The sequence below is a fragment of the Pseudopodoces humilis genome, chromosome 2 (genome assembly GCF_049639895.1).
Source record: "Pseudopodoces humilis isolate 2021_Gansu_Grassland_sample_001 chromosome 2, ASM4963989v1, whole genome shotgun sequence".
Classification (NCBI taxonomy): Eukaryota; Metazoa; Chordata; class Aves; order Passeriformes; family Paridae; genus Pseudopodoces; species Pseudopodoces humilis.
In genome coordinates this window covers 56,425,071-56,451,509 of record NC_142201.1, presented here as the reverse complement: position 1 = coordinate 56,451,509, position 26,439 = coordinate 56,425,071, and the positions used below count along the sequence as shown (strand labels likewise).

General features: G+C 35.3%; 1 protein-coding gene across 2 annotated transcripts in view; it reads left to right on the top strand.

Moving 5' to 3' along the window:
- PCDH17 (protocadherin 17) overlaps window positions 1-22,824 on the top strand; it is a 90,911-nt gene extending 68,087 nt beyond the window's left edge. For both annotated transcript variants that reach the window (XM_088052193.1, XM_014263377.2), the window contains exons 5-6: window positions 10,211-10,285; window positions 18,241-22,824. In XM_088052193.1, coding sequence (XP_087908319.1) covers window positions 10,211-10,285; window positions 18,241-18,923 — 758 coding nt within the window. In that variant the 3' untranslated portion in view covers window positions 18,924-22,824. The remainder of the gene's footprint in view (window positions 1-10,210; window positions 10,286-18,240) is intronic.
- The last annotated feature ends 3,615 nt before the right edge of the window (window positions 22,825-26,439 follow it).

The window sequence follows — 26,439 nt, the reverse complement described above, 5'->3', positions numbered from 1 at the left end:
AATCAGGGAATCATAGAACAGCTTGTGCTGGAAGAGACCTTAAAGATCCATCTGCTTTCAACATCCCTGCCATAGACAGAGAAAACTTCCACTAGGCCAGGTTGCTCAAAGCCCCATCTAGCCTTGCAAAAAATATTCAAAATTTTGAAAAAGTTTAATTTTCCTTTGGTGACACATGGAAAGTGAAAAGATGTGGGCCACTAAGATTTGCTCAGTTGGTCAGAGCATGGTGCTAATAATGCAAAGATTTTGGATTCAATCAATGTACAGGCCATTCACTTAAGAGCTGAAGATCCTTGTGGGCTCCTTCCTACTTAGAATATTCTGTGAAATCTGTAATTGGCAGTGAAATGGCTCTCCAAAAATAAGGGACAAGCAAACTTACTTCTGAGGCTCCTGGAAGGCTGAAAAAACATTTGATTTGCATATATTGAAAGAATATACATTAACTGAATGCAGGGGCTGTTGTCTCTCTCTTTCCCTTCTCATAAAAACAGAACATTTCTATTTAGAGGAATAAATAAGGGATACTTAATAGCACTTCAGCTTCTCCTGATCTGGTCCCAGGCCCACTTTACTGAATGATGGATTCTGCACTCCTTTAGGAGGTCTCCATAAGAGGGAGATAAATAAAAGGGTCTCCATTAAAAGGAGATAAATACAAAGGGAGATAAATAAAAAATAAATAAAGGTCTCCATAAAAGGGGCAATGATAACAACACAGCATGTGTTGAGACTGCTACAGATATTTTGCTTTGTGCATAAGAGATAAGCTGTTGGTTCTTCATATAATTACTAATTATTCACAATTATCACCAGTTGTATTCATGGGACAGAATACACTTTTTTCATAGAATAAGATTTCAGTATATGTTCTTTCTGATGCCTTATAGAATCTTATTACCTTATTCTCTTTCTGTGATTCTTTGCCTGCTTTTTCTCAAATATCTCTAAAGCTGCTGGTAAGAGAAAGCATTTTAACAGATATCCTTGCACTCTGAAATGAATTTATTATGGATATAGAATTGTATTCACACTTCTTACAATCACCTCTTTTCACCTCTTCATGCAGTGATTTCCTCCAGGTTGTTGTAACTGCACTTGATTGCAGCATAGGAGGTTAACAGGTGCAAAATTAGTCTTACATCTTTTGTTCAGCCATGCAAGCCTTGAAAGCTTTACTCATACTTTCAATTTTAACCTGGCTTTTTTTCTACCTTTATAAGTATTTTTATAATTGTCAGTAGGGTAATTAAATACTTTTCATATATTCCTCGACAAGCATATGACAATGTAGATATTGTAGAAGAAGTTTTGCCCTTGTGATAAGAATCCAACAACATCCTTGTGAACATTACTGTTTATTTATATGAAAGTGATCTCTTGCAAAATGTCAGTGGCATATAAAAAATTGCCTTTGGTCCTTAACCCTTTCAGACTCAGACACTCCCAATCCACTAGTCTTTTTTGCCAGGATCTATTCCGCAATTCCACACCAATACATATATGAAAGTGACAAATTAGAAAACAAAAATAAATTTTCAGATAATTATCTTGCAAAATTTTAGGCAAAGTTGAACTTTCACAGATGAAATTATTGTCTAGGCTATTAGCAGCTTTTCCCTCACTATTATATGCCCTAGTTCATGCAGATGATGCATTCATCTTTGATTTTAGTCAGGTGTGGTCTCACTGAAAATGAGGGAAATTGTATATTCTTTCAGAAAGCCTTTAAAAATGGAAAGATTAAAATTTATGCTGTAAATATAAGTTTTATGAGCAACAAATTTGATGGAATTTACCCTGGTTCCTAGGGTAACAAATTTAATGGAGCTTACTGTGACCACCAAGCACGCCTGAATGTTTTAGATGTTTTAAAATAATTTTGTCTTTTTTCCTGTCACAGACACTTGACTTTTCCCATAATTTCAGTGAGTAGAGAAAGGCTTTAGACAGGCAAAAGAAATCTTAAATTCAGGTGTGTTTTAGCACCCAGGCTGTTTCTACATTTTAAGATAATCACAAGGCATGAGTTAAGGATTTTATCTATATTACAAATCTGTTCTCAGAAGGCTTTACATTCCCCATTGCAGCCTTTGATAATTCAATTAGTCTCTCAAAAAGTTGGGAGTAGCTGATAAATTCACTTTAATGTTAAATCAAGTACCCCAGCAGGTTTCTCTTAATATCCTTGCTTCTCAGGGAGCTTAACTCTAGACCTCCCAAACGCAACTTTCTGCAAGGAATATGAGGTCCTTTTGGAGAAGATTAAAAGAGCTGTCTCTACCAACATAGCTTCTCACCATTAATGAAGTTGCTTCAGATCATGGCAGAGATCTCATTCACTCAGATGGCTGTCCATTTAGTTTAATTTATTTTGATTGGCAGCTTTAGGTCCCTCCATGGAACAGATTCCTTGAATATGATGACTTATCCTACGAACAGGGAATGGCATTACACAAGCTGAGTTTAACCCTCCCCTTTAAACATTGTCTTTTGGGATTTCCAAATCCTATTGGCAGAAACTGATTGCTGAACAATAAGTAGGAGGGGATTAGCTAGATCTGCATTGGCTGTGTCTTTAGAGACTGCTAACAAAAAAAGAAAAATGCCAGTTCTGTTTGTCTACTTCTAGTAAATGAATAAAGAATATGTTATATGCAAAAGGTAACAACAGGATTTAGTGTGGTAAATAGATGCATGTCCCTGCAGAAATCAGATAGCAGAGCAGAGAGAAAAATCCTAACAAGAAAATGCTGCTTTACTACTCACAAGCACTTGGCCCTAAAAGGCAGATTGTCATTGACCTTCTGTACCGGATTGCAGTTTTGCTAGAAGGAAGACTTGAATTTTAGATGTATTCATCCATGTCATCAAAAATGCATGTTGTCATCACAGTTAGAGCAGGCTAACTGGGACACTGAAAGCTTAGAGAAAATGCTTTACTTTCCTCTCCAAAATCAGAAAATAAAAAGTGACTGAAATATACATATGCCTCTCTGTGTGAAATGTTTTATCCTGTATTTTTACCCCTCTTTGATTTCCTCTTTGAAATCTAATAGGCAATTACATTCCAGAACAACATTTGCTGATTGTTTTATGAAACTCATTTCCACAGTAAGCAAAATAAACATAGTACTTTAGATATGATTTTTTCAAAGAAAGATTTCAAACAAATTAATTTCTAATGAATTAGTCATAGGAAACTTTAGGGAAGATGGTTTACATAAACATTTAAATTTAATATATTATTTTTTATCTTTTGTTTTTTTGTCTTGAAAATCAGACTTACATAAGACCTTCTTTTTATTAAGAGTGTTTAGCCTAACAAAGAATTGCCCTTTATTTTCCCATACTAGTTTTACTTTTATTTTTTTTTTAATATAAGTATTTTCTTTTTAATAGCCCTTAGCTACCAAAAAAAAAATATGGTCTAAACCTGAAAATATCTAGCCTGGCATATTCTGTCCCAATGTATCTTGTGAATATGAACCTTACTTCTCTGTCCACTAAAGGGCCCTGAAAAACCTCTTGGAGTGCAGGTGCAATGAACTGCAAATGAACTCGTTCAAGACAGTTTGTAACACCAAGCTGGAATTGAATTTATTTGTATATCAAGAAGACCAATAGACTGCAGTCCCTAAATCTAGCTGTGGTAAAAATTCACGAGATCATTTGATAATATAGATCCACTTACAGGATTGCCATAATTGGTTTTCTACTTGATTATGTTTAAATAAAAATTAACTGCTAAATAAGTGTATCAGCTTTTCAGAGGGCTGTGACTGGTATTTTATGAACAAAGTTGATAGTTGTTTATCATCATAGTCTGGCTCTGAGAAACACCAACTTAATGTTGTTGAATCAAAAAGCACATGCCAAATTTTAACTGAGAATTTATTTAAAGAAGGAATAGTTTGGCTGATTTTGAAAGCAACAGATTTAATGAATGAAAGGGCTCAGTCCTGCTCAGCCGTAAAAATAAAAATCTTGAGATCAGATATCTGAGAATGGAATCAGTGTCTGGTGGGAATTCCAAATAAGCTGCTCTATATCAATAGATTTTCAAGGTGTCCAGTACTCTGCTGTGTTTAGGTTTCAGCTAGATCTGTGAGCCAGCAGAGCCTGGGCTGCAAAAAGCAAGGTATGTCTGGACAGAATATTTGGCTTTACCCCCAGGTTCCTTCAGGAGACAGGATGATGTTCTGGTTAAGTTGGCAACATGCTGGCTTGCTCTATTTGTCTGGAGACGAAGTAGAGTTGATCATCTGATCTGGATTTCTCTTGCTAAATTTCTGTAATAAAAATAAAATAAAAAGGCACTTCATGCCACATCAAATGTCTTGTTTTTGTAATTGTGGAAGAATCTATACATCAGCAAAGTCACTCCCTGCTATGCTTCTGATATGAACTTGGAATCAGTGCTGCAGCTGCAAGAGGGGTCTGGATCAGCTACAATTTTCCTCAATGAAGAACATCAGATCCCAAAGTGTTCCTTCAGGCATTCAAAGAGCAGCAATTTGTCACAAGTCTTAATTCTGTAAAAAAATAGTAGTAGCTTGTAATAAGCATGCTAGCACAGTATAAGGGAAGAAGGAAATTTGTTTCCTTTTTCCTGAAAATAGCTCAGTGGGAAAATACTATGAAACATGAGCTGATTAATATTCTGTGGATTTCCCAGAAGTTTTATGTGCATGATATCACTTAGTTATCACTTAGTATTAGTTTACAATGGTAGGACAATGTGCATAAAGAGCACATTGTGGAAAAGGGTACTCATGTTACTTAGTTACACACCTCAATCCCATCTAGTTTAGGAAATATTGGGCTCTTAGACTCAAAACACACAGTTTTCTGAGTGCTGGAAATCTTAACTCAGCTTATAGGAAAAAGCAGACCAATTGATATGTATCCCTAACTTGTAGACATAGACAACTTCAGGACATCAACTCCATGCATATGAAGATAGGTAACTACCTATGAAGTGTCCTAGGTCTGGAGCTTTTCAGTGGCTTTCTAAATGGCTCTGAGTCCATCCCTCTCCATTGTCTCCAGAGAGGACATAAGAATTCTAGCCTAATTTCAATTGTCACAGATTACGTGACTTTCTCTGTTTCTTGAATGAAATTAATGTTTTATAGCTGCCACTATGTCAGTGATGAAACTAATATTCATCATCTGAATCTACATCCTGTGGGTTTTTATTCAGTCCCTTGGCTGACAAGAACTCTCCCTCAAATAGGAGTTTAAATGGAAGCTCTCTCTGATTGGCTTCCCTGTTGCATGATAATAAATCTTTAACAGGAGCAGTGAAAAACCTATGGCCTGTCTTCCTACTCCCTAAGGTTTAATCCACATGGTAGGAGGAAATCAGACCCTTCAGAAGATCTCAGCTGTAGGAATAGATTTACTCTGAGTTGTAAATAGGCTTGGGAAGATACAGTTGCATTAGGAAAGTCTATGCTTTATAGTCTTAAAGAATTTTTTTTAATTTATTATTTATTATAGTCTCAAAGAAATAAATCTTAGTTGAAGAAGCACCTTGAGGATATTTCATCTTTGTTTCCATGACTGATTTCAGATGTCAAACCAGCAACTTTTTTTGTTTGTTTGTTTTTTCCCCTCTTATTCTGCAGGAAGGACTCATGTCTGTGTGTGTTCTCAATTAAAAACATTTTCTTTTACTTTGGTGGGGTATTTTGAGATGAACATTGACACACAGGTTAAAGTGACTTCAAAAGGCCTTCAATTTAGTATTAGTTCTATGCAGCTACCTCCATCTTTCAGAGTATTACTGTTCTGCATGGTCTGTCTAACCAAAGAACAAGATTTTCCATGCACTTTGATCTTTTAAAAATATATTGAAATCTGAAAACAAGTGCTTTGCCTGAGTCTTGGCTCTGCTGGCAACAGTGCTCTGAACATGTAGAGTTCCCCTAGTCACACCTAAAATAAAAAGAAATGACATATCTTCAGAATGAGTCCAGCTATGTCTAGCAAATGACTAAATTCTCTAAAGTCTGATGTGGATAGAAGAGTGATAATAAACAACCAATAAAGGAAAAAAAATAAAAGAAGAATAAATAGGAAAAAAAAAAGAGTTTGAGCTAAAACAACCCCATTTGATTAAAAAACTGTACAAAGTGCAAATGTCATGCTAAGACAAGAACATAATCTCTACGTAAAGTTACACAGAAGGCACAGCTAAAATATTTTTATTATCACCGTAGTACAGAGTTCATTGCATATATTGCCAATAATGCAAAAACAATGCCACAAAAAAATTCGTATCAATCCTTTCATTTATTTCTTTCACATTACCCATCTAGGTTAGAGGGTTTCTGCAGAGTAATACTGTGGACAATTAAGTCTGTTTAACACAGAGACAGATGCCAGATGTATGCATGTAACAGTTACAGAGGAAGCATATGCATAGTATCAGCTCTACAAATAGTCAGGCTCCCTAGGCACTCGACAGTTTTGAAGCTAAGGGAGGGAGTGTTTTTATGTTATAACATTTTCCCTTGGTGGTAGCAAATTAGCTGCCTTGTATCCATCTTCAGCTGGAACTGCAGAGAGTCGCTTGAGAGCTTACAAATAAGTTTAGAGCCCTGCTAGACTGTTTCTTAGGTACCTGAGAAGTGGTATACATACCATGCATGAGCACAGGCACCTGTGTAACAGGTATACAAAAACCAACAATGAAAAGTTTGATTATTTTTTTCCCATAGGCCAAATTTTTCTTACCTTAATTCCTTACAGAATTTTTTCAAGGTCAGGCTGAGCCTTACTTTTAGATATGGTGCTTTATTTTTGTCTCCTTGGGAATTAAAGCAATTCCTCTTCTTAAAGAAAAACAAAGCAAAGCTCTATTTTTATTAGGAAACCCAGAGGCTGTTTTTGAAGAACCAAGCAGTAGATATTTGGGCTCAGATTTCTCTGCTTTCCATTATCTGTGATATCCAGAATTCAAGCTAATAAGAGCTGTACAGGTCTCTTGCCTTTTTTTTCCAATACAAAAAAAAAAAAAAAAAAAAGCCTGCAAGGAGGGGTACCCATTTACCCATTAAAATCAAGTCATGTTGTAAAGCATATATGGAACCATAAATCAAGTAAATATTATAGTGATAAGTTCCAGTAAATTAAAAGATTGCTTTAAATACCCTGAGAAAGTTGACAATGATCCATATCTAGGATAGGTTTTACTTCATTTTATACCATGTCTTCCCCATTTCTAGGGGTGTAGTATCTTCATCATCTCTACAGAGTAAAGATTTTCTTAAAGGATGTCAATAGATTGATGCTAACTGGCTTATTCTGAATCCTTCCACAGCTTTAAATTTAGCAGCTGCATCTTTTACTTGCTTTAACAGAGCAGTGTTTAACTTATCTAATGTCTCACTGCTGATTTCCTTTGTAGGGTGTTCAGATAAGTAAGCTGAGGGCACAGCTAACAGAAATTACCCTGACTGCATCTTACTTGGCGGTGATATTTTTAATTAGCTTTTAAGTCTATCTCCAAGAATAAAATACATGTTTTATAAGAACATGGCTCAGATTAGAGGTTGCTAGACACCAGAAAAATAGCTTCCAATAGTTACCGGGCTTAAAAAGTGAAGATATTAGTGAAAACAAAGAACACATAATGTCAACATCTTTGGAAATAGATCCCCAAATGGACAATTTTTCTTAAAGCTATCTTTTTTCACATAAAAGTATTCTGACATCAATTCAGAAATTGAAGCTGTAACAAATGAAAAGCTGACAAGTAAAAAGGTGAGTCTCAGTTGAGCAGCTGAACTGCTGCACATAAAAGTAACTAGTAGGAGAGATTTTTCTGTATTAATGGTATTAATATCTATAATCTTCTCAATTCTTGAAATATAAGAAGGTGATCTGTAACTTAGAGTTCTTGATGAAGGATCTGGGAAAAGGAAGATATGAATATTCTGAAGGTATCTTCAGTAAGTGTCTTTCAGAAACTAATCCACTGTTCATGGAGAATCTGAAAATGTAGTATTGAATCTGTTTACATGTATAATTCTCTTTGCCAAACTGGTTATATTTAGAGAATCAGATTTGAAGAAGACATCCTTAATTATCCTTTCTGATTGATCTAATTGGAGCACTATCCAGGCAGAAAGTTAAGTAGGATAGCAGTATGAAACTTAAATTGCTAAGAGAATGTGGATTCCTCACTTTAGTGATACAAGGGTAATCCCATTCTGCAAATCTCTTTCAAAGGTGGTAGCAACACACCAGCAATTTCCTAAATAATAATCTAAAGGACCCTCTAATCATATGATAATGAATATGTTACTTAGCATGGAGAAGACTCTATATGCTACTCTTAAAAATTTCATTCTTTCATAAGAACATATTTCTACATCTCTGTGTCCAAGGGAGAGCTCCTTAAGATGTCTAGAGAACCTAAAGATTTTTCTGAGAGCAGCATCAGGAAAAGTGTTCTTCCTCCTTTACTGTCAGATGTGCGGTAAACCTAAACCTTCCATGAAAGCAAAGTATATGACCAGCTTATGGCATCAGCCTTTTGAAGCAGAGGGTGATACCCATTTGGGTTTTCCATCTCTCAGTATAAGATCCACATGGTCTCATTATGGCTGTTAAAGGAGATTTTTAATGTAAATCCAGGCATACTGGCAGGAAGGTGGAGGAAAATACTCTCACCAAAGTGTCCAGATTTTGAATGATGCAGCATCCATGCTGCCTTTGTAATTATTTTTATAAGACTTTGCAAAGGAAAACAGGTAGCATTTGAAGAGTGTTAATGCATTGAATTCTTTTGGCCAAAACCAGGCTCCTACACAGAGGCTGGCAGACTTCCATTCAACAGTCTACCTACAGTCAGGATGTAAACAGAGCCATCAAAAGGACATGGAATTTTCTTCAGAAACCTGTCATGTCTCTCTCCTCAGTGGCACCCTCCTCAGTCAATATCTGTGACAAGTTAACATATCCAAATTTGAGGCAAGCTTGCAAAGTGAAAAGCTTGGTACCTTCTAATTAAAGATTTGTACAGTGAGATAACTGGCAACCGGCAAGGAAGGTTCAGTGGTGTAACATACAGCTCAACGCTGGTGGCTTGATGGTCTGACAGATGGAGATAGCTCCTTTAAATGATGGCGATTTTATATTGGTAATTTTAGGAAATGTCAACAGCATGATTATATTTTCATTAATGTTGTCTTTTCTTCCCATTCATTGCTTTTGTTTGTCATAATCACTTGTTGCCTTTTGTCTCTAACTATACAATCTGTTAATATTTGTCTAGGTGGGCTCACAATGGTCCCGGTTAATGACTAGATTATAAGCATTGCCACACTACAATATACAGCATTCACTAAATGCTGCAAATTAGATACAGAAATCATTAATACTATAATTATGACTAGCTCACAATAAAGTTAGTAAAAAGAATTTGAATATCATGCAAATTGTGCAAATGATTACACAAATTCTGTTAGGTTTCAGATTTAAGAGTCATTGCTTTGTGGAAGCTAGTGCTGAAACAATTCCACTGTAATATCTTTGGCACTGCCTTGATCAAGAGTGAAAATTGCTATATTAAAAATGTGCTTTCTCAAAGATCCACAAGGCTGTTCTCTTCTGTTAATTACTGCAGTTTAGTTTTCCTTCTTTCTTAGGAAACAGCTTGGGGCTTTGCAACAAAGATTTACAGTTTAAGACTATCAATGTGTCATATTGCTAGTTTCCCAGTAGCTTCTCAGCTGAGAGCGTGGCTGGCACAGCTAGCCTTTGTGTATTTGCTACCTGCAGCCCTGGGCTAGGAAAGCTTTCTTATGTGGGATGGGGAAGAGAGCAAAATGACAGTTTCATGACTGCTGTATGGTCTTTTCACTGCAAATTAAGACCAGGGCCAGTCAAATTATAGGCAAGCACTGGAAATCAAGTTTCTTGATTCTTCACTGGAAATCCATTTTCTTCTTTCTCCTCTATTAGGAGGAAATGAGACATACTTTTTACTAGTTAGACATTTTCAGTTCACTGCCAACTATAAAATTGTGTGTTTGTACCATTGAGAAAAATAGTGAAAAATTTCAAGGACTGTGAGCTGTGTCTGGGCCACAGGTAGAAGCTGTTTTTCTGCTGCAGAAGTTTTGACATTGTTGTGAATTTTGGAAGCAGAGCCTATCCCTGTCTGTGACTCACAGGTCTGATTTGCCTCCAGAACAGCAAGGCAGAGGCCAAAGACCCATTGTTGGGATCTGTGGACCAGCCCGCTGTGAGGATGGAAAATTTTCAGGTAACACAAATATTTTCTTTCTCTTATATTGTTTTGAAATAAAAGTATGTACTTTTCATTAAGTTGTAATCATTTAATTAAAGCGTACTTCTGTAAGAAATGTTTTAAATTTTCCATTGTGCTCCTTGTAATCCTGAAATATTCCTTCAATATTTATTGTGTGGGACAAATGTGGACTAGAATTAAATCCATAGACCATCACAGTTTTATGGTTTTTGAAGCATTTTATGTCACAACAATGTAAAATATATATTATCTTTGTCCTGTATCCAGAAAACAAGCAAACAAAACAAAATCCCAACACCACCTGTGGGAAACTGTGTAAGGATTATAGACCTCAAAAACTTGTATTTATAATATCAGGAGAAAAACATGAGATCCAAGAGGTTTAAAAATATGGCAGTCCACTCTCATTTTACTGCCAGTCATTTTGCTAATCTGAGCTGCATAATTGCTTTGCCTGACTGAAAGGAGCCTTTAAAAAGACAAGCCAATATAAATACTCAGATAGGAGACAGCTCTGTTTAATAACAGCAAGAGAAGTATAGAAGTATTTGTTTATCTCCGCTCATTTATGTCAAAATCAATTGTAATTAAACAGAAATCCAACCACAGAGGTAGTGCTTTAGCTGATTGTTCTCAATAGAAATGTCATATAGACCCGGTGTTTAGGACATGCCAAAACACACATTATTTGTCTCCTGTCATAAATATCTACTTATAGCCTTTCCAGTTCTTTATTAAAGGCAATTGCCTGTCTCAAATAAAAAAAAATAAAAAAATAATAAAAAAAATAAAAATATTAGAAAAAAAAGCTCCACCATTTAATGTAAATTCTGTGACGTTTTTCTGGTCATATTTTAGGAATTGCTGAAGTTCTGAAAAGCAGAGTTAATTACATTCTCTATTAGATATTACGTGGCATTTATTGTCCATCTGCTTACACATATGTACAGAAAATACAGATCTTTCACATCTATTTAAGGTATTAAAAATATGAAGCCTAACATTATTTTATTAGTCTAAAACAAGTACTGCTGTTGGTGGAGATTTTTTGAATAAAATCATAGAATGGTTTGAGTTGGAAGGAGTCTTAAAGATCATCTAGTTCCTACTGTCTTGTCACGAGCAGGGACACCTTCCACTAAACCAGGTTGCTCAAAGCCCCATCCAGCCTGGCCTTGGACACCTCCAGGAATGGGATAACCTGTTCCAGTGCCTCACTACCTTTGGAGTAAATACTGTGTTTGTAGTTAGACCAGCTGCAGAGACTTTTACACTTTTTTTCATAACTGAGTAAATTCTAGATGGAAATATTTTCAGTAATGAACACAAATACATAATATCAAGCCTTAATAGATTCGCTCTCCTACACAAGTCAGTGTGAACTCTGTGTATGCCTTCATAGACAGATCCTTCTCATGTGAAAAAAAGGGTTGTCAAAGAGATGCTTTACCATTCTCTGTAACACAATGAAGAATAGAGCATATCAAGAGTGAAGGTACTATGAAATGCATGTTTTCAAAAAGAAGGTAGCATATATTTTGTAATGGGTCCTCTGTTTCTTTTTTATTTGGATCTGTTGATAGTCATTCCAGTCAATGTGATCAACCTACGTAGTATCCTTGACAATTAACACTTATTTTTAGCTTCCACATTTATAGAAAGGAATTTTAAAAATAGTTAGAAGAAGGTGTTTATGCAATAGTAAAAATTAGACATCCTCCATTGGAAGAGAAAAAAGGATATCTGAAAGATAACCTTTCCTAGGACAATTAAAAATAACAAAAGCTACTGTTATTTTAAAATATTAGTGTTGTTATTCATGTACTTATGTAGCCATATTTTTATTTAGTCTTTATCAATGAACAAATGACAATAAAAAGCAACATTTTTAAAAATTTTGTGAGAAAGAATTTCTCAGGAAAGAATGCACTTGAATTAATATTAGTTCAAATCTTATAAATTATAGTGATATGAACTTTGCCTTGTTTAACTCCAAGTAAAATTTGATAAAATAATTTACAGGTTTTGTGAGGAATAGGATGGCATAGATCTAGCTGTGGGTCTAAGCCTATGACTATTTATATATCAGGCCTGTGTATAGGGATAATAATCATTTTAATAACTTTAATAACTTTAAATACATATAGATGAATTTATTTATGTAAATATATTTATAAGCATATTTGTATATGTGTATGTACATATATTTATAGTCTGATTTCCCATATATGGGAATCTTGACATTTAGTATTAAATTGTATGGAGTACTTCAATGCAGACTATAGTGTTCTTCATCCTATAAGTGTAGTACATAAAATATTTCTTGGAAATGTTTGCATGCTGCTTTTACCTTACACTTGTTTTTCTGCTTTGTATGTATGTGTAATTTAAATAATTAGGGATAAGTTAAATTTCAGAAAACATTGTATTTATTGACTTGATTTTTCTACTGAGTCACTGTTTAAAAAAAATTATAAGTCTTGAGCTTCTTCTTTGTTATCATTATGCAAATTCCATATAATTAATGAGTCAAAATAAGATATCTGTTTTAGCCATTGGAAGAAGCCAGCTATCTGAAGTATTAATTAATTAACTTCATAGAGCAATATATTTGGGGTGAAATCAGTACCCGTAATTAATTCTGTTCACAATATTTATAAAGAAGTGTAGGAAATTGTAGATACCACAATAAAATAATCTTTTTCTTTTAGTCTGCTGTGGAAGGCAGACGTTAAATCCTCTGGTAATAGAATAAAATATGTAAGATATGTCTTCTGCTGTGCCAAAATACATACCTTGCATTACAGTTTATATGTTGCCAATATAACTTTCACCCTAAACCATCTTTAAATTTCCATCCAGAGTAGGTTTCCTATCTAGGCGACTGTTGTTTACAGTTATCTTGTTTCCTTTTCTTTCTACGGCTGATAATTTAGCAGTTCTATTTTAGTGTATGTTCTCCCCTAAGTGCATAAAGCACTTCTGACTGTTTACCCTTAAAGCTCCAGAGAGTTAGGAAAACCTCTAGACTGCTTCTGTTTATTGTACACACAAGCACTGTTAAGGGTTTATTTTCAACTGGAGGGAGACAAGCACAGAGATTAAGACCGATGGTGCATATCACTCTACCAGCACATCTTGCTGTACAGCACAGCATATAAACTATTTTACATATTTATATATATATATATTTACCTTTAAGGTGATTCTATTTTCTAATATGTACTAATTTGGCCCTTGGTGGTGATAGTTCACTTCATGTTTGTAGTTTCTAGTACAAAAATCCCTGTTCGATTTTCTTCACTGGGTGATAGCTGTAGCAGTCAAAATTACAGGCTAATGGTGAGACAAGCAGCTTATAATGTATGATAATCAATACTCAAAATCCATTCTCTATGATGTGACATAAAAGAGTGAAATGAAAAGACAGAGATTTTCAGGGCTAGAGCACCAAAGCTCATGTAATGCAGGTGGGTTTCAATTCAAGGTTATTCCATGTTTTTTTGTTCTTTTTTGGCTTCATATTTAATTCAGTCACTGCTATCATGTCCAGGGAGCAGAAATGGAAAGTTAGTCAATACAGTGAGTAGGAATACAAGTATAAAAATTGCTTTAACAAATGCAGGAAATTAGAAGGGGAAAGAAGATAGAGCATGCAATATATACATAACATATATATGCTATATGATATATATCTCTTTAGTTTAGAGATTGCCAGCAAACTTTGTATTTTTGTTTGCTATAATGAATAATCTAAACGCTGTGTAAGGCCCCTACTTATAGCAATGTATGTGTATGCATGTGTGTGAGGGCTAAAAATATAAATCTTCAAACATAACTTGGTTGCAATAAATTAACCTAATGAGTGTTGAAAATCTCAAAGCACAGTTTTTGGCACAGTATTGAATACCTACTGAATAAGTTTACAGTACTAATTTCCAGTGACTGAGAACTTCTCTGATCTTTACCTTTCATCTGAGTTTGTTCATTTCAATTTTAGTTCAAGGAATATTTATTTTTTTAAAAGAAATACATTTCAGCCGAGTTTTAGAAAAACAGTCAGTGTCAAAATAGAATTTCCTAGTTCCATATTTCATATATATGTATTTATGTATATATATATTTGTGTGTGTTTTCAATGTACAAAGATAGATAAAAGATAGAAAATAATTTTATTTATTTATTTAATTAATTAATTAATGTATGTTACGATAATATGACATAGAACTAGTACCTGAAACACAGAGAGTTTTCCCTCTAGAGATGGCCTTTTTGCGGTATAATGAAGTAGACTGTGATGTTTGGTTTGGTTTCATGTGAGAAAGGAAGGAGCAAAGAGGGATTTTGCTTTGATAGAGTAATTGAAAATAGAGGAGCAGAGAAAAGTACTGGTCCATTGATTGTGCAATTCTGCGCATTTTATGGTAGCTAACATGCAGCAGGATTTTATTTTTGTCTTTTGTTATAAAGCAACAAAATTGTTTACAGATATCTATACAAAGGATAGTTAAGCTTACAACATAAAAGTTGGAAAAAAAAAAGCTGGAAAGCTGATTAGTTGTTTAAGTAAACTTGTAAAAGTGCCAGAAAGCTTTTACTCAGAATTGTCATGAATTCCATATAAGAGAAAAATAACTAGGTATTGTTAGGGAAAATCCTGAAGAAAGCACCTATTTCTCCTATTTCTGTAAGTCCACTTTTAAAGCTAGAGGCTGAGCTTGCCACAAATCTACTCTGAAGGATCAAGAAGATGAGGACGTTTTTAAAAATATATTGATTTGGTTTGTTTTGTGGAGTTTTATGTTTCTGGGTGGATTTTTTTTTTTTTTAGGAGGTGGTTTGGTTGTTTGGGGATTTTTTTTTTAGATAGAGAGAGAGAGTAGCAGTTTTTCTTGGCTGTTTCAAAGCAGCAGCTGTTTGGTGCTGTAGAAGCTCCGGAAAACTAGATACGGATAACTTTAGTGGAGGTGAACTAATGGGTGGAATGAGGTGTATAGCTATGTCCTTCATTTGTATGGCTCCCATTTCATTAAGCAATTGCCACACATATGTTGTCTCTGCGGTTATGCATACCAATGCCATCTCATTTGAGTGAAGTAAAATCAAAGACAACAAACTTAAATTCCTTCCTTAAAATCTTTTCAGTTCTGCCACTTTGTTTCAGTCCCAAGGTTGGGGTTATTTTACTCCTGTTTTTCATCATGATAATTTTAGTTTTTATTGGATACTAAAACCAGCATGTGGATTAGTTTTCCTTGGAGATCATAGAATCATTAAAAGGTTTGGGTCAGAAAGGATCTAGAAATATCTACCATAAGCAGGAATGTCCATCACTGGATCAGGTTGCTCAAGGTCCTGTCCAACCTTACTTTGAAACATTCCAGTGATGGGACATCCACCATTTCTCTGGAAATCTGTTCCAGTGTCTCACTACTCCCATATCAAACAGCTTCTACCTCATGCACATCTAAATGTGCTTTCTTTAAGTTTATGCAGCCCAGGACACAATCGGCTGTCTGGGCTGTGAGCGCACACTGCTGGCTCATGTCCCCAACTTTTCATTCCCCAGTATCCCAAATCATTCTCAACAGGTCTACTCTCAATCTGCCCATCCCCCAGTCTGTATTGATACTTATGACTTCTCCAACCTAGGTGCAGGACCTTACACTTGGACTTGTTGAACTTCATGGTGGCCCCCACCTCTCAAGCCTGTCACAATCCCTCTGGATGGCATCCCTTCCCTCCAGCGAACCAGATGCACCACTCAGCTTGTTGTGATCCTAGGGTGCTCTCAGTTCCACTGTCTATCTCATTAATGCAGATAATAGATAATGTTGGTCCCAATGTGGACCCTGGAGGGCCACCTCTCATTATGGACACCTCTCACTTGGACATTGAGCCATTGACTGCAACTGTTTCCATGTGATCATCCAGCCACTGCCTTATTGATCTGACAGTCCATCATCAATACATCAATCTCCAATGCAGCGCAAAGAATGCTGTGGCCATACCAATATTTGATCATATCAAAGGCCTAACAAAAGACTTTGCCTTGTCCACTGATGCATTCGCTACGTAGCAGAAAGCCACCAGATTAGTCAGACACAATCTGCCTTCAATGAAGCCTTGTTAGTCTGTGTGTAATCACCTCCCCATCTTCCATATGTTTTGATACATCTTCCAGGAAGATCTGTTGCATGATTTTACCAGGTACATAGCTGAGGCTGACTCACCTCTATGAATTTTATGTTTAAAGCCTTTATGTGACATCCTTTTCCTCAATAAGCATTTTCTTCTGCTGCCCCTGTACCTGATTCTCTCCTTCTTTTGGTATTTTTTCAGGGTTCGCACCAGACTTAAATTTTAAATTCTTCAAGGAAGGGAGCATATATAAAGAATGACACTTTCACACAACTGTATCATTAACAAATATCAGTTCTAAGCAAATTATCCCATTTTAATATCACTGTGATACAATACAATTTTAGTTTAATTTAAATCCTGTTTATAATATTTTTTTTAGAAATGTGAAAAACTTTTTACACTCTTGGATTCCCACAGATCACCTTTGATGTTTCTTTTCTCATGTTTCTGCAGTGCAATCATCCATTAATCCTGGTATATCTTCTGGTTATAAGATTACTAGGAATTTATTTTCTAATTTAGAAAGATGATGATTGCTTAAATTCTTCCCATCTTTGGGTTAACATGTTTACTTTGTATGTCTCTGCATGTGTGTTTCATCCTTATATTTAAAGGTATATAAACAGTTTTTTGTCTAACTGGAATTACATGCATTTTTTAAATACTAAATTCCTCAAAATATGAGTATTGAACCCATCTGCCCATTTTGTGAAAGAAAAATTATTAATAGCTAAAGATCCATGTATAGCTCACTGAAACCTAGACATGATAGAAGGATTTATTCAATTTATTATTTTCCTTATTCCTGATACTTGGTTAGAGTTGTGAGTACAAATATAAGACAGTAAATATTGGTCCAAATGTAACCTATTTAATGTAAATGACACACAAGCCAAGGTTTTCAAAACAGAAAGCTCTCTTTGAATTGTAGAACAAGAAGTACGAAACTTATGTTCTAAAAGTGTAGCAAAGGAATCTCATTTAACTATATTCTCTGAAAGAAATAAGGATATAGAAATCCTATCTGAAAACATCATCAGTTCAAATAGTGTGTCATCATTTGTCATTCTTCCAAATTGTATGTATTGAGCAAATCCATTTTCACTTAGTTGCACCAAAACAAAAAAGGGGAAAACTGATTACATGATCCATACTCATGTCTAATAAAATTGCAATATGCACTTTTTGACAAGCTTATATTTAATGCATACTGATGGAAGATTCTAGTTCTCTGTTCTCAGCAGGAAAAATAGGCTTTTTAAGAAAACCTTTTTATTTTGTGACTGTCACACAACATAACAATTACAAATGAAATGGAGGTGACAAAAAAAGAAAAAACAGCTTGCTGGTTTTTATGAAGTGTTTGTATTACCAGAAAGGCAGTCACTGCTCAGTTATTTGATTTGAAAAATTAATCCTTATAATTCCTTTTGAGTTCCCTAAGTACTGTTCACTCTTTTCTAGTATGAGTTTTACAGAACAAAGACTAAAAGATTTCTACAGCAGATTAGTTTACAGATGAAGCTCAATTCCACTGAGAATGAGTCTCTAATGACCCCTTTATACTTCCATTGGGCTGTGTGAATGCTTTAATATGTGGAGAACAGAGTTAAATAAATCTATTGTCTCAACTAACAGGTTTATGCAAACCTTCTGAAATATTTTAATTATAGCTTCTTCTTTTTCTCCATAATTAAGTAACCAGATGTCAAGTAAGCCCATCACGTGATGATCATAGCGTATCCATTAGCCTAAATAAATCCACTTATAATTGGAGTTTTTTCTCTTTCTCCTTTGTTTTGCAGAACAAGAAGAATGTGTTAACTGCACAGATGAATGCAGAGTGCTTGGTCATTCTGACAGGTGTTGGATGCCACAGTTCCCTGCAGCCAGTCAGGCTGAGAATGCAGATTATCGCACAAATCTCTTTGTACCCACAGTTGAAGCTAATGTTGAGACTGAGACATATGAAACTGTGAATCCCACTGGGAAAAAGACTTTTTGTACATTTGGGAAAGACAAGAGAGAGCACACTATTCTCATTGCCAATGTTAAACCTTACTTAAAAGCCAAACGTGCCCTGAGTCCTCTGCTTCAGGAGGTTCCCTCAGCATCGAGCAGCCCAACCAAGACATGCATTGAGCCTTGCACCTCAACAAAAGGACCACTGGATGGTTGTGAAGTGAAATCAGGAGCCTTGGCTGAACCAAGCAGCCAGTACTTGTCAGCTGACAGTCAGTATCTATCGCCCAGTAAACAGTCAAAGGACGCTTCCTTCATTGCATCAGATCAGATGGCTAGGGCCTTTGCAGACGTGCATTCCCGAGTGAGCCGAGACTCGAGTGAGATGGACTCTGTTCTGGAGCAGTTAGACCGCTCAGCCCGGGATCTAGGCAGGGAGTCGGTGGATGCCGAGGAAGTTGTGAGAGAAATAGACAAGCTCTTGCAGGACTGTCGGGGAAGCGACCCTGTGGCCATCAGAAAGTGAGGGGGAAAATAAGGACAGGCTGGCAGTTGCATTCCTCTTCTGCTGAGTGAAAGTAAATAAATAAATAAATTCCCTGGTTGTAACAGAATTACAGGAATGAAGGAAGACCAATGCTGCTTTAAGGCTTTTAGTGAACATCTGAAGTGCCCACAAGTATGTTCTTTTCACTGCTCTTTCTTTTTGACAGATAACACTGGTTTAATTTTGACCAAACTTTCATTAGGACAGAGTCAAGTACATCAAGAACAAAGCGAAAGAATGAAAGACAGTGCCATTTTGACAATCTGATAGGAAGGTGTGAGAAAGATGGAATGGAAATACGTCTGATACTTTAAGACTGTCCTCAATAGCTGATGCTGACTTTACTGTTTACGTATAAACCCCAAGAAAAACAGGGTTGAATAATGCTGATCTGTGGTGAATTTCCAGCAGCCACCACAGGCTTCTACTGAAAGTCCTATAAAGAGTTCTTGTAGTAGTCCAAGTGACACCAAACATTAACATTCATTTGTGGTAAACCTTTATGTACAAAGTTATCTGCCACAAATATGAAAAAAATAAAAAATAAAAAAAAAAAAAGAACAATAAAACAAAAAGAACCATTCCAGTTCATTATTCAAGAAAACATATCCTCATCATTAATGAAACACCACATATCATATTAAGGTTAAATGTAAAATGATATAGTCCATCTTGTCCTGCACACACATAAGCTAATTCACTTGATAAAATGAAAAAAAAAAAAAAAAAGATTTTAATATCTATTTAGCATTTTAGTGTCCAACAAAGCTCTAAATAGTTAGTGATAAGTTAAAAAAAAAAAAAAAAGAAAAGAAAGTGAAATAAAGTTTGGGAAAAAAAGTTACCTTAAGGGTAATACAGAAAAGAAATTAACATTATTAACACTTTTTTATTCATTTGTGGACACTAAAATAGCTCAGGAAAGTGAAAATGTCAGACATCCACAAAAATCACATGGTCATTTAAATGTGCAAATGTAAGAAGATTCAGTGTGTTTACATCAAATGACATATTTTTATTGATTTATTGCAGATTCAGTGCATATGAGCCAAATTGTTGAGTGTATAAGAGCTATATTGTGTATTTTATTAAATTAATATATAGTTGTGTTGCAAAAATATTTGGGCTTATATTGTAAATGGCAAGTGTTGCCTCAGTAGCTGTCGAACTCTATGAGTTTTGTTTTTTCCTGCTTCCTTTTCCCCATGGAATATGGGAAGCAGCGCCTCAGAGCAAAGTCTCTTGTTTAATGTATGGTCTACGAAGTACTGCAGTACATAATCTGTTCAAAATATGTTTGAGTGAGCTGATGGAGCTAACTGAACAGCCTACAAATACATCCATCAGTCATGGTTATGTGCAAGTCCTTGTAGAAGCTTCTATTGCAAACCCACATTTAATAACAAAAATTACACTCAAACCAACATCTGGAACCTCCTTGGGTTTTTTTTTTCCCCAACACATGCAGCCAGCCTGTTCAGTGTAGGATATTTGATTGAATTCTTCAGAGATGTCACCGTTTTCAAAGTTTTGGTATTAAGTTTATAGAGCTGAAAAATATGTCAGTGCCAATGTGGCATGAGCAGTATTTTATCTGATTCTTTAGAATGTGCAATAGCTTACTGCAGTTCTAGATAAATACTGCTTATTCTGGGGGGGTGTTTTTAGTCAGGTTTTCACTTGATCTGAATAATATTTGCAGGATAACTTAGAATAACTTGGGATATAGTTTTTACTTTTTATTATTGCTTCTTAAGAGTGTTTTTATTGCATTTGAAAAATTCAAAATTACCTTCAGATGAAACTTGGAAAAGAATAAATGAACTTCCACAGTACAAGAAGTAGCAGAAGAATAATAGCTCAGGATTTGTTCCTTATATACTTCAGATACTCTGCTGGAAATACCACTATGGCACATTGTTTAAAAACTATGTATTTGGTTTCTCAAATTTAATCTGTACTATAAAAACATTTTTAAAAGGGGTTGGCAATCTGAAATACCACAAGCCATAGTTTTTCATCAGTTCAAGAAAAAGGTTGACCCCTCAGCCTATTTTGGTTTTGGGATTGCATTTAAATTGTGATTTTAGCTAGTCAGTCCTACAATTAATTAACTTTGGGAGACACTGATTCTGACAGTTTGCTTTTAGCTCCTGTTAAAAAATGTCTACAATTATATGTGAAAGAAAGGATCTTGTACATGTGTTATCAAGCTACTCTCCATGTTTTGGACAATTTATGTATCTAAAACGTGGTGTTGTCTGTGTTATATAATTTTTTTTTTTTTTGGCCAGGAGACCCGAGATTGGTTTTGCTTGATAGCTTGATAGCTTGAAATTCCATAGTGGAGAGGATTCTTATTGTTTAATCAGTCTTTTCTACGTATTTCCGTGGTGCCCACCACTTCAGTGTCTGTGCACCAAGTCTTTAGCTCTGCCAGTGAGATCCATTATTCAGCAAAATCCAAGCCAGTATGTAAATGCAGTCAAGTGATGGAGATTTGTGTATTTTATAAATTATTTTAACACTGAGTAACCAATTGTACAATTCATTGTATGTTTCTAAAGACATAAAACCACAACATCCCAAGAAAGGGCTGTGCCAATGTAAGAGGAATTTACCTTAAGGCTCTCTGTCACTAGTGATTTACTAGCTTTAGCTGTTTAACACATTATCTGTATTTAGTAGTGATTATTTATTTACCACTCTGAGGTAATTCAGAATTCATGACTCACAGCTTTATAGAAGAGTTTAGGAAATCTTGCTTTTATTTAATTTGTCTTTCAACTGCCTTGTTTTGTAGAACTCTGGCATACTGCTTCCCAGTAAAGGATTAGCCCAGGTTAAAAAATTTATTTCACAATTTAGAATGGATACATAATGAACCAATAAACCAGCAGAGCTTATACAATGTGAGTTTTGCTGGTTCAGTCAAAATTAACATGATTGTGTGTGAAGGACGTACTGCACACAAAAGAATTTTAAGTGTTTTTTCTCCATGGTATCTCTACTGTCACTATCAGAGAAAGAGGCAGCAATGAAAGATAAAGTTTATGAGTTATTTCTCTCATTTTTTACGCACATGCTTTGTAAGACTGAAAGAAAATGTCTGTCACAAGTTTATAAAAGGAAAGTTGGAGTTAAGGGAGGCAAGTAAAGCAACTAATAAATTTGTACTGTACACTGTGAATAGTGAATAAGGCATTCTGTATCTTTTTTTAATTTAAAAAAGCCAGCAACTGGGAGTTCCTTATACAATTGGCCAATCAGAACTCAAAATCAGAGCTTTCTTTTTCCCCCGCCCTTTTTTTTTTTTTAATTGGCTTCTTTATGAGGAAACAGATTCTTCAGAACTGTGATTTGGCACTTAATAGGCGTTTCCCAATCCGAGTTACCCCTGGAAGTCAAACTTTGATCACAGTGGAGCAAGATTCACCATTCAAACAAGCTTTCATGTTGCTTGCTGTCAAATGGAAGGGAAATTGCTGAGGTCAAGGAGGAGCCTGAAGCCTAGCATAACATACACCCACTCATTATTGTTTAATTGATTTCTTTTGACATCAGGCAGCAGTTATTATTGCATTAATTTAAATGGGAGTTTTGGCTATCAAGATTTGTTGACTTGAAGTGTAATTGAATGAAATCTGATTAAGGTTTTGACTTCTCTGGCCCAATTGTGATACAGGTTGGCATTCTCATTTATCAGCCCCTGTCTCCCCATATGGCTCAAAGTTGCACCAATGACTGGTGAATGACACAAAAAAACCAAACAAAAGCAGCATACATTGTATGGATTTTCTCAACCGCTATTGTTTAATGGCTGTGTTTAATGTGACCTATCTGGAAAATGAGGACTACGAATAAAAAGCGATTACTAATAGTGGTGTTGCCTGCTTTTGCATTCATTAACACAGAAGAAATGTGTTAAACACTGCATACCACAGGGAGCCTGATGGTAATTACTTTGGAAAAGCAACTTGTGGCAATGCGGCTGTTACAGCTAGTTATCAGTTTGCCAAAAAAATGACAGTTCCTGCTTCATTTATTAGAAATGTGTAACCGTTTCCTCTCAACAGGAAAGTGGAGAAGAGTTTTCATCAAGCTGGGTAGGTTTATCTTTTAAGCAGCTGATGCACTGAATCCCTACAGGCTATTATTTGCTCATAGAAACATGAAGCTGAATAAAGGATATTTTGGTTTAGTACACTGGTGTGAGTTCACCAGAAACATTACAAGTGGGGTGGGGCTGTAAGTTCTTAAAGACTGTCAGCCTAGCAGGAGAGATCAGAGCACTGCTTGAGTATACAGGTGGAGGACAACCTGAAGAATGCAAAGAATTGATTTTTGCTTTTTAACTTTTTTTATTGTGTCTTTCTTAAGAGTGTGAGTAATTTTCTTCATGTTGCTGTAAACAATGTGACAAATTTCTGGGAAAAATGTTACCAAGTCCTATGTCTGGTTTTTTGAGTTTGTTGTTATAATTTAACACTTTCATTAACCTCTTTCGTTTGGTTGGGTTTTGATGTATTTGAGGATTATGAGATATTGAGAATGTCTGCTCCTGTGTAATTGTAGCAATGGCATACCAAATAGCGTAAAGCCTGTAAAACAGATTTTTTTAGGTTTTTTGTTTTGTGGTTTTCTTAGGTTTTTTTTTTAAGTGGGGAATTTTTTGACTTATGGTTGGTTGTTTGTTTTGTTTTTTGTTTTTTTTTAAGTAATTAAGTTTATAGGCATTGCTATTGACAGCTAAATAGGATTTCAATTTATTCAGAATACTACCGGTATTATAAAGGCATGTGCTATCCCTGCAGACAGAATTACCTTTTACCCATTGCATTTTTTCTGCAAGACTCCTTGCCAGAAACAAAACCATCCTGCATCTAGTTAGCTGGCCACCTTAAGGCTGAAACCCAACAATGTTATCTCCCCTTTTCCCCACTACATATATCTGTCTTTCCACAGGCAAATCTCCAAAATCTAGCAAGCCATTGTCTGTGCAAGTCCTGACAGAATGTACCTTATGCTGCTGATGACCTCACTGGACATGGGATGTTACTTTTACTGTCTTCAACTGTGTGTGATTCAGAGCTTGGCTGGATCCACAGTATATGTAGAACAAGTCATAAACCATCCTGGCTTTTCTTTACCCAGAATACAGAGTCATTGATTTCTCATTTGGAAAGTGGCCAGTCTGTCAAACAGAGATTCTCAGATCTCCTTTAAGCCAACCACGTCTTACTGCTTCAGGGTGTTCACTCATGGGATAAATACCCTATCCTTATCCTTTATTGAGTCTGAGATATGAAAGCAGCTGAAAGCTTATTTCTTCAGTTAGTAATGTTTCCCTAAAAATGAAATTCCTCCAGTAGAAAGGACAACTGTCTGATGTACGCATAGTTTGATTTGTGAAAGGTCACCTTAGTTTCAGTAGTGCATGAAGAAATGGATCAGGGAATTAATGAGCCACCGAAGAATTTTCTGAGATGTATATTCCATAATGCATATGTTATGATTCAGGGAAATGAGCACAGCATCTTGGTTTATTTATTGTTGATGGTTCCCAATAATGCCTGGCTTACAAAAACATTTAGTTCAGATTTTGGGGAAACATTTTTCTCTGTCTGGGAGATGTATTATTTTTAATATTTTTAGGAAGATTTTTTTCTTCCTAAATACATACTAGTCAAATGTTGGGCTCTTTGTTACTTTGTGAAAATGGTGTTCTGACACAGTTTCCCCCTTTAGGTTCTTTACATTAGAGATAATACCTTCCATATGGGCAAGACTCCAAAATGTCTGTAAACATTCTGAAACTAATCTCAGTAAGAGTTAATAGTGTAGGACTAGCTTGAAACATAGATGATTGGACACCAGATGCAGATGTTGACCTATGGAGGAAAGGAGTAATGAAAATTCCATTTCTGTAAACATATTTTATTTGAACACTAACTTTATGGAAATTTTATTATAGTGCACCTACTGAACTGCTACCAGGGGAACTAGGGGAACAGTTTGCCAGTAATCCTCAATGTTTTCCAAATTAAAAGCAACACTGAAATTGTGTCTGGAAATCAGTTGATTGCTGTGGCAGTGTAGAAATGTCTGCAACAAGAAATAGTCCTTTACAAATTTGCAATACCTGTACATTTTCCATCTTTTTAAGCGCAATCCCTCACTAAAGTCTTTTCGATAGCTTGATTTGAGAGTGATAAAAATGGATCACTAGGCTGGCACCAGCATTGAAATAAAAACACCATATGTGTCTGACCATCAGGAAATGACATCTATTTCTGTTATTACTGTCTATAGGAAAATGTCCCATGCATATATTTTTTAAGCCTTGTACAACAAGCATCAATTATGATGCTGCATGCTGTAATGATTTCTACAAGTGACCCTATTAGTCACCACTCCTTTCTTTTTATATGCCATTTTAAAATTCTTTACACTGAAAATTTACCTAATGTAGAGAATTTGGAGTAGATTTCTTATTCATCTTCACACTTCTTACCATACATTAAAAAATATTCATCATAATATTTTTAGGTAAGACCTCAATATATTTCTTGAAATTATTTGGTTTAAAATTTGATTAAAGCTTCTGAACTATATTAAAAGTATTAAAAATAAAAATATTTTTATTTTCCGATTTAAATACTTATATTTTATGATCAAATTCTTCATTCACTATTGTGAATTCAATGGGGAATCTTATTAGGAGTATTGCAATAAACTAGCCAGCTCTACATAAGAATCTTTTCTTGATAACTAAAGATATAGCCATTTCATCTTTAGTGAAAATTATTTATTTTGGATTTTTTTACTGAAATTATGAGAAAAAATAATCTGATATGTGTATTCTGGATAACTAATACATTTAACATCCTCTAACTATAATGCAGTTTAAAGTAGTGGTATTTCATTATGAGTGTATGTTTAGAGACTGTCTCAGACCAGATGAGAAATTGTATTTACTCTGAATACCCTCTGTGTCACTATGCTTGAAGATGCACTGGCTATATGAATGATTCTGTATTCCCTTGTGCCTCATTTTAAATTGAGAGCAAAAGTAATATAAACACTCCTATATCATTTAATAAGGATTTGTAGAATACCATGTGAATATAGTAAATACAGCAGAGTACATGTGAAACTACTTTAGCAATATTATAGTACCATTATAAGAGATTTAAAAGAGAGATACTGTTAATAAGCTTTTATCTTTGACCACAAGATAAACGTCTTGAAAGCGCTGTGACTTTGCCACGTTTAAGGGTTGTAGTAGTACTGGAGAGCACCAGAGTAAGGATCCTGTTCAGACTCTAGGTTTCTTTTGTGCTGTCTTCTTCTGGAAGAGACTCCAGAGGCTGGTAATGATGCTTCCACAATAATTTCTGCACCTCCACTGGCCACACAAGTGTAAGTGAACCTTGCTCCGGGGTACACAGCAGCTCACTGCCACACTGCCACTCAGTGCTCTGATGTTACCTCA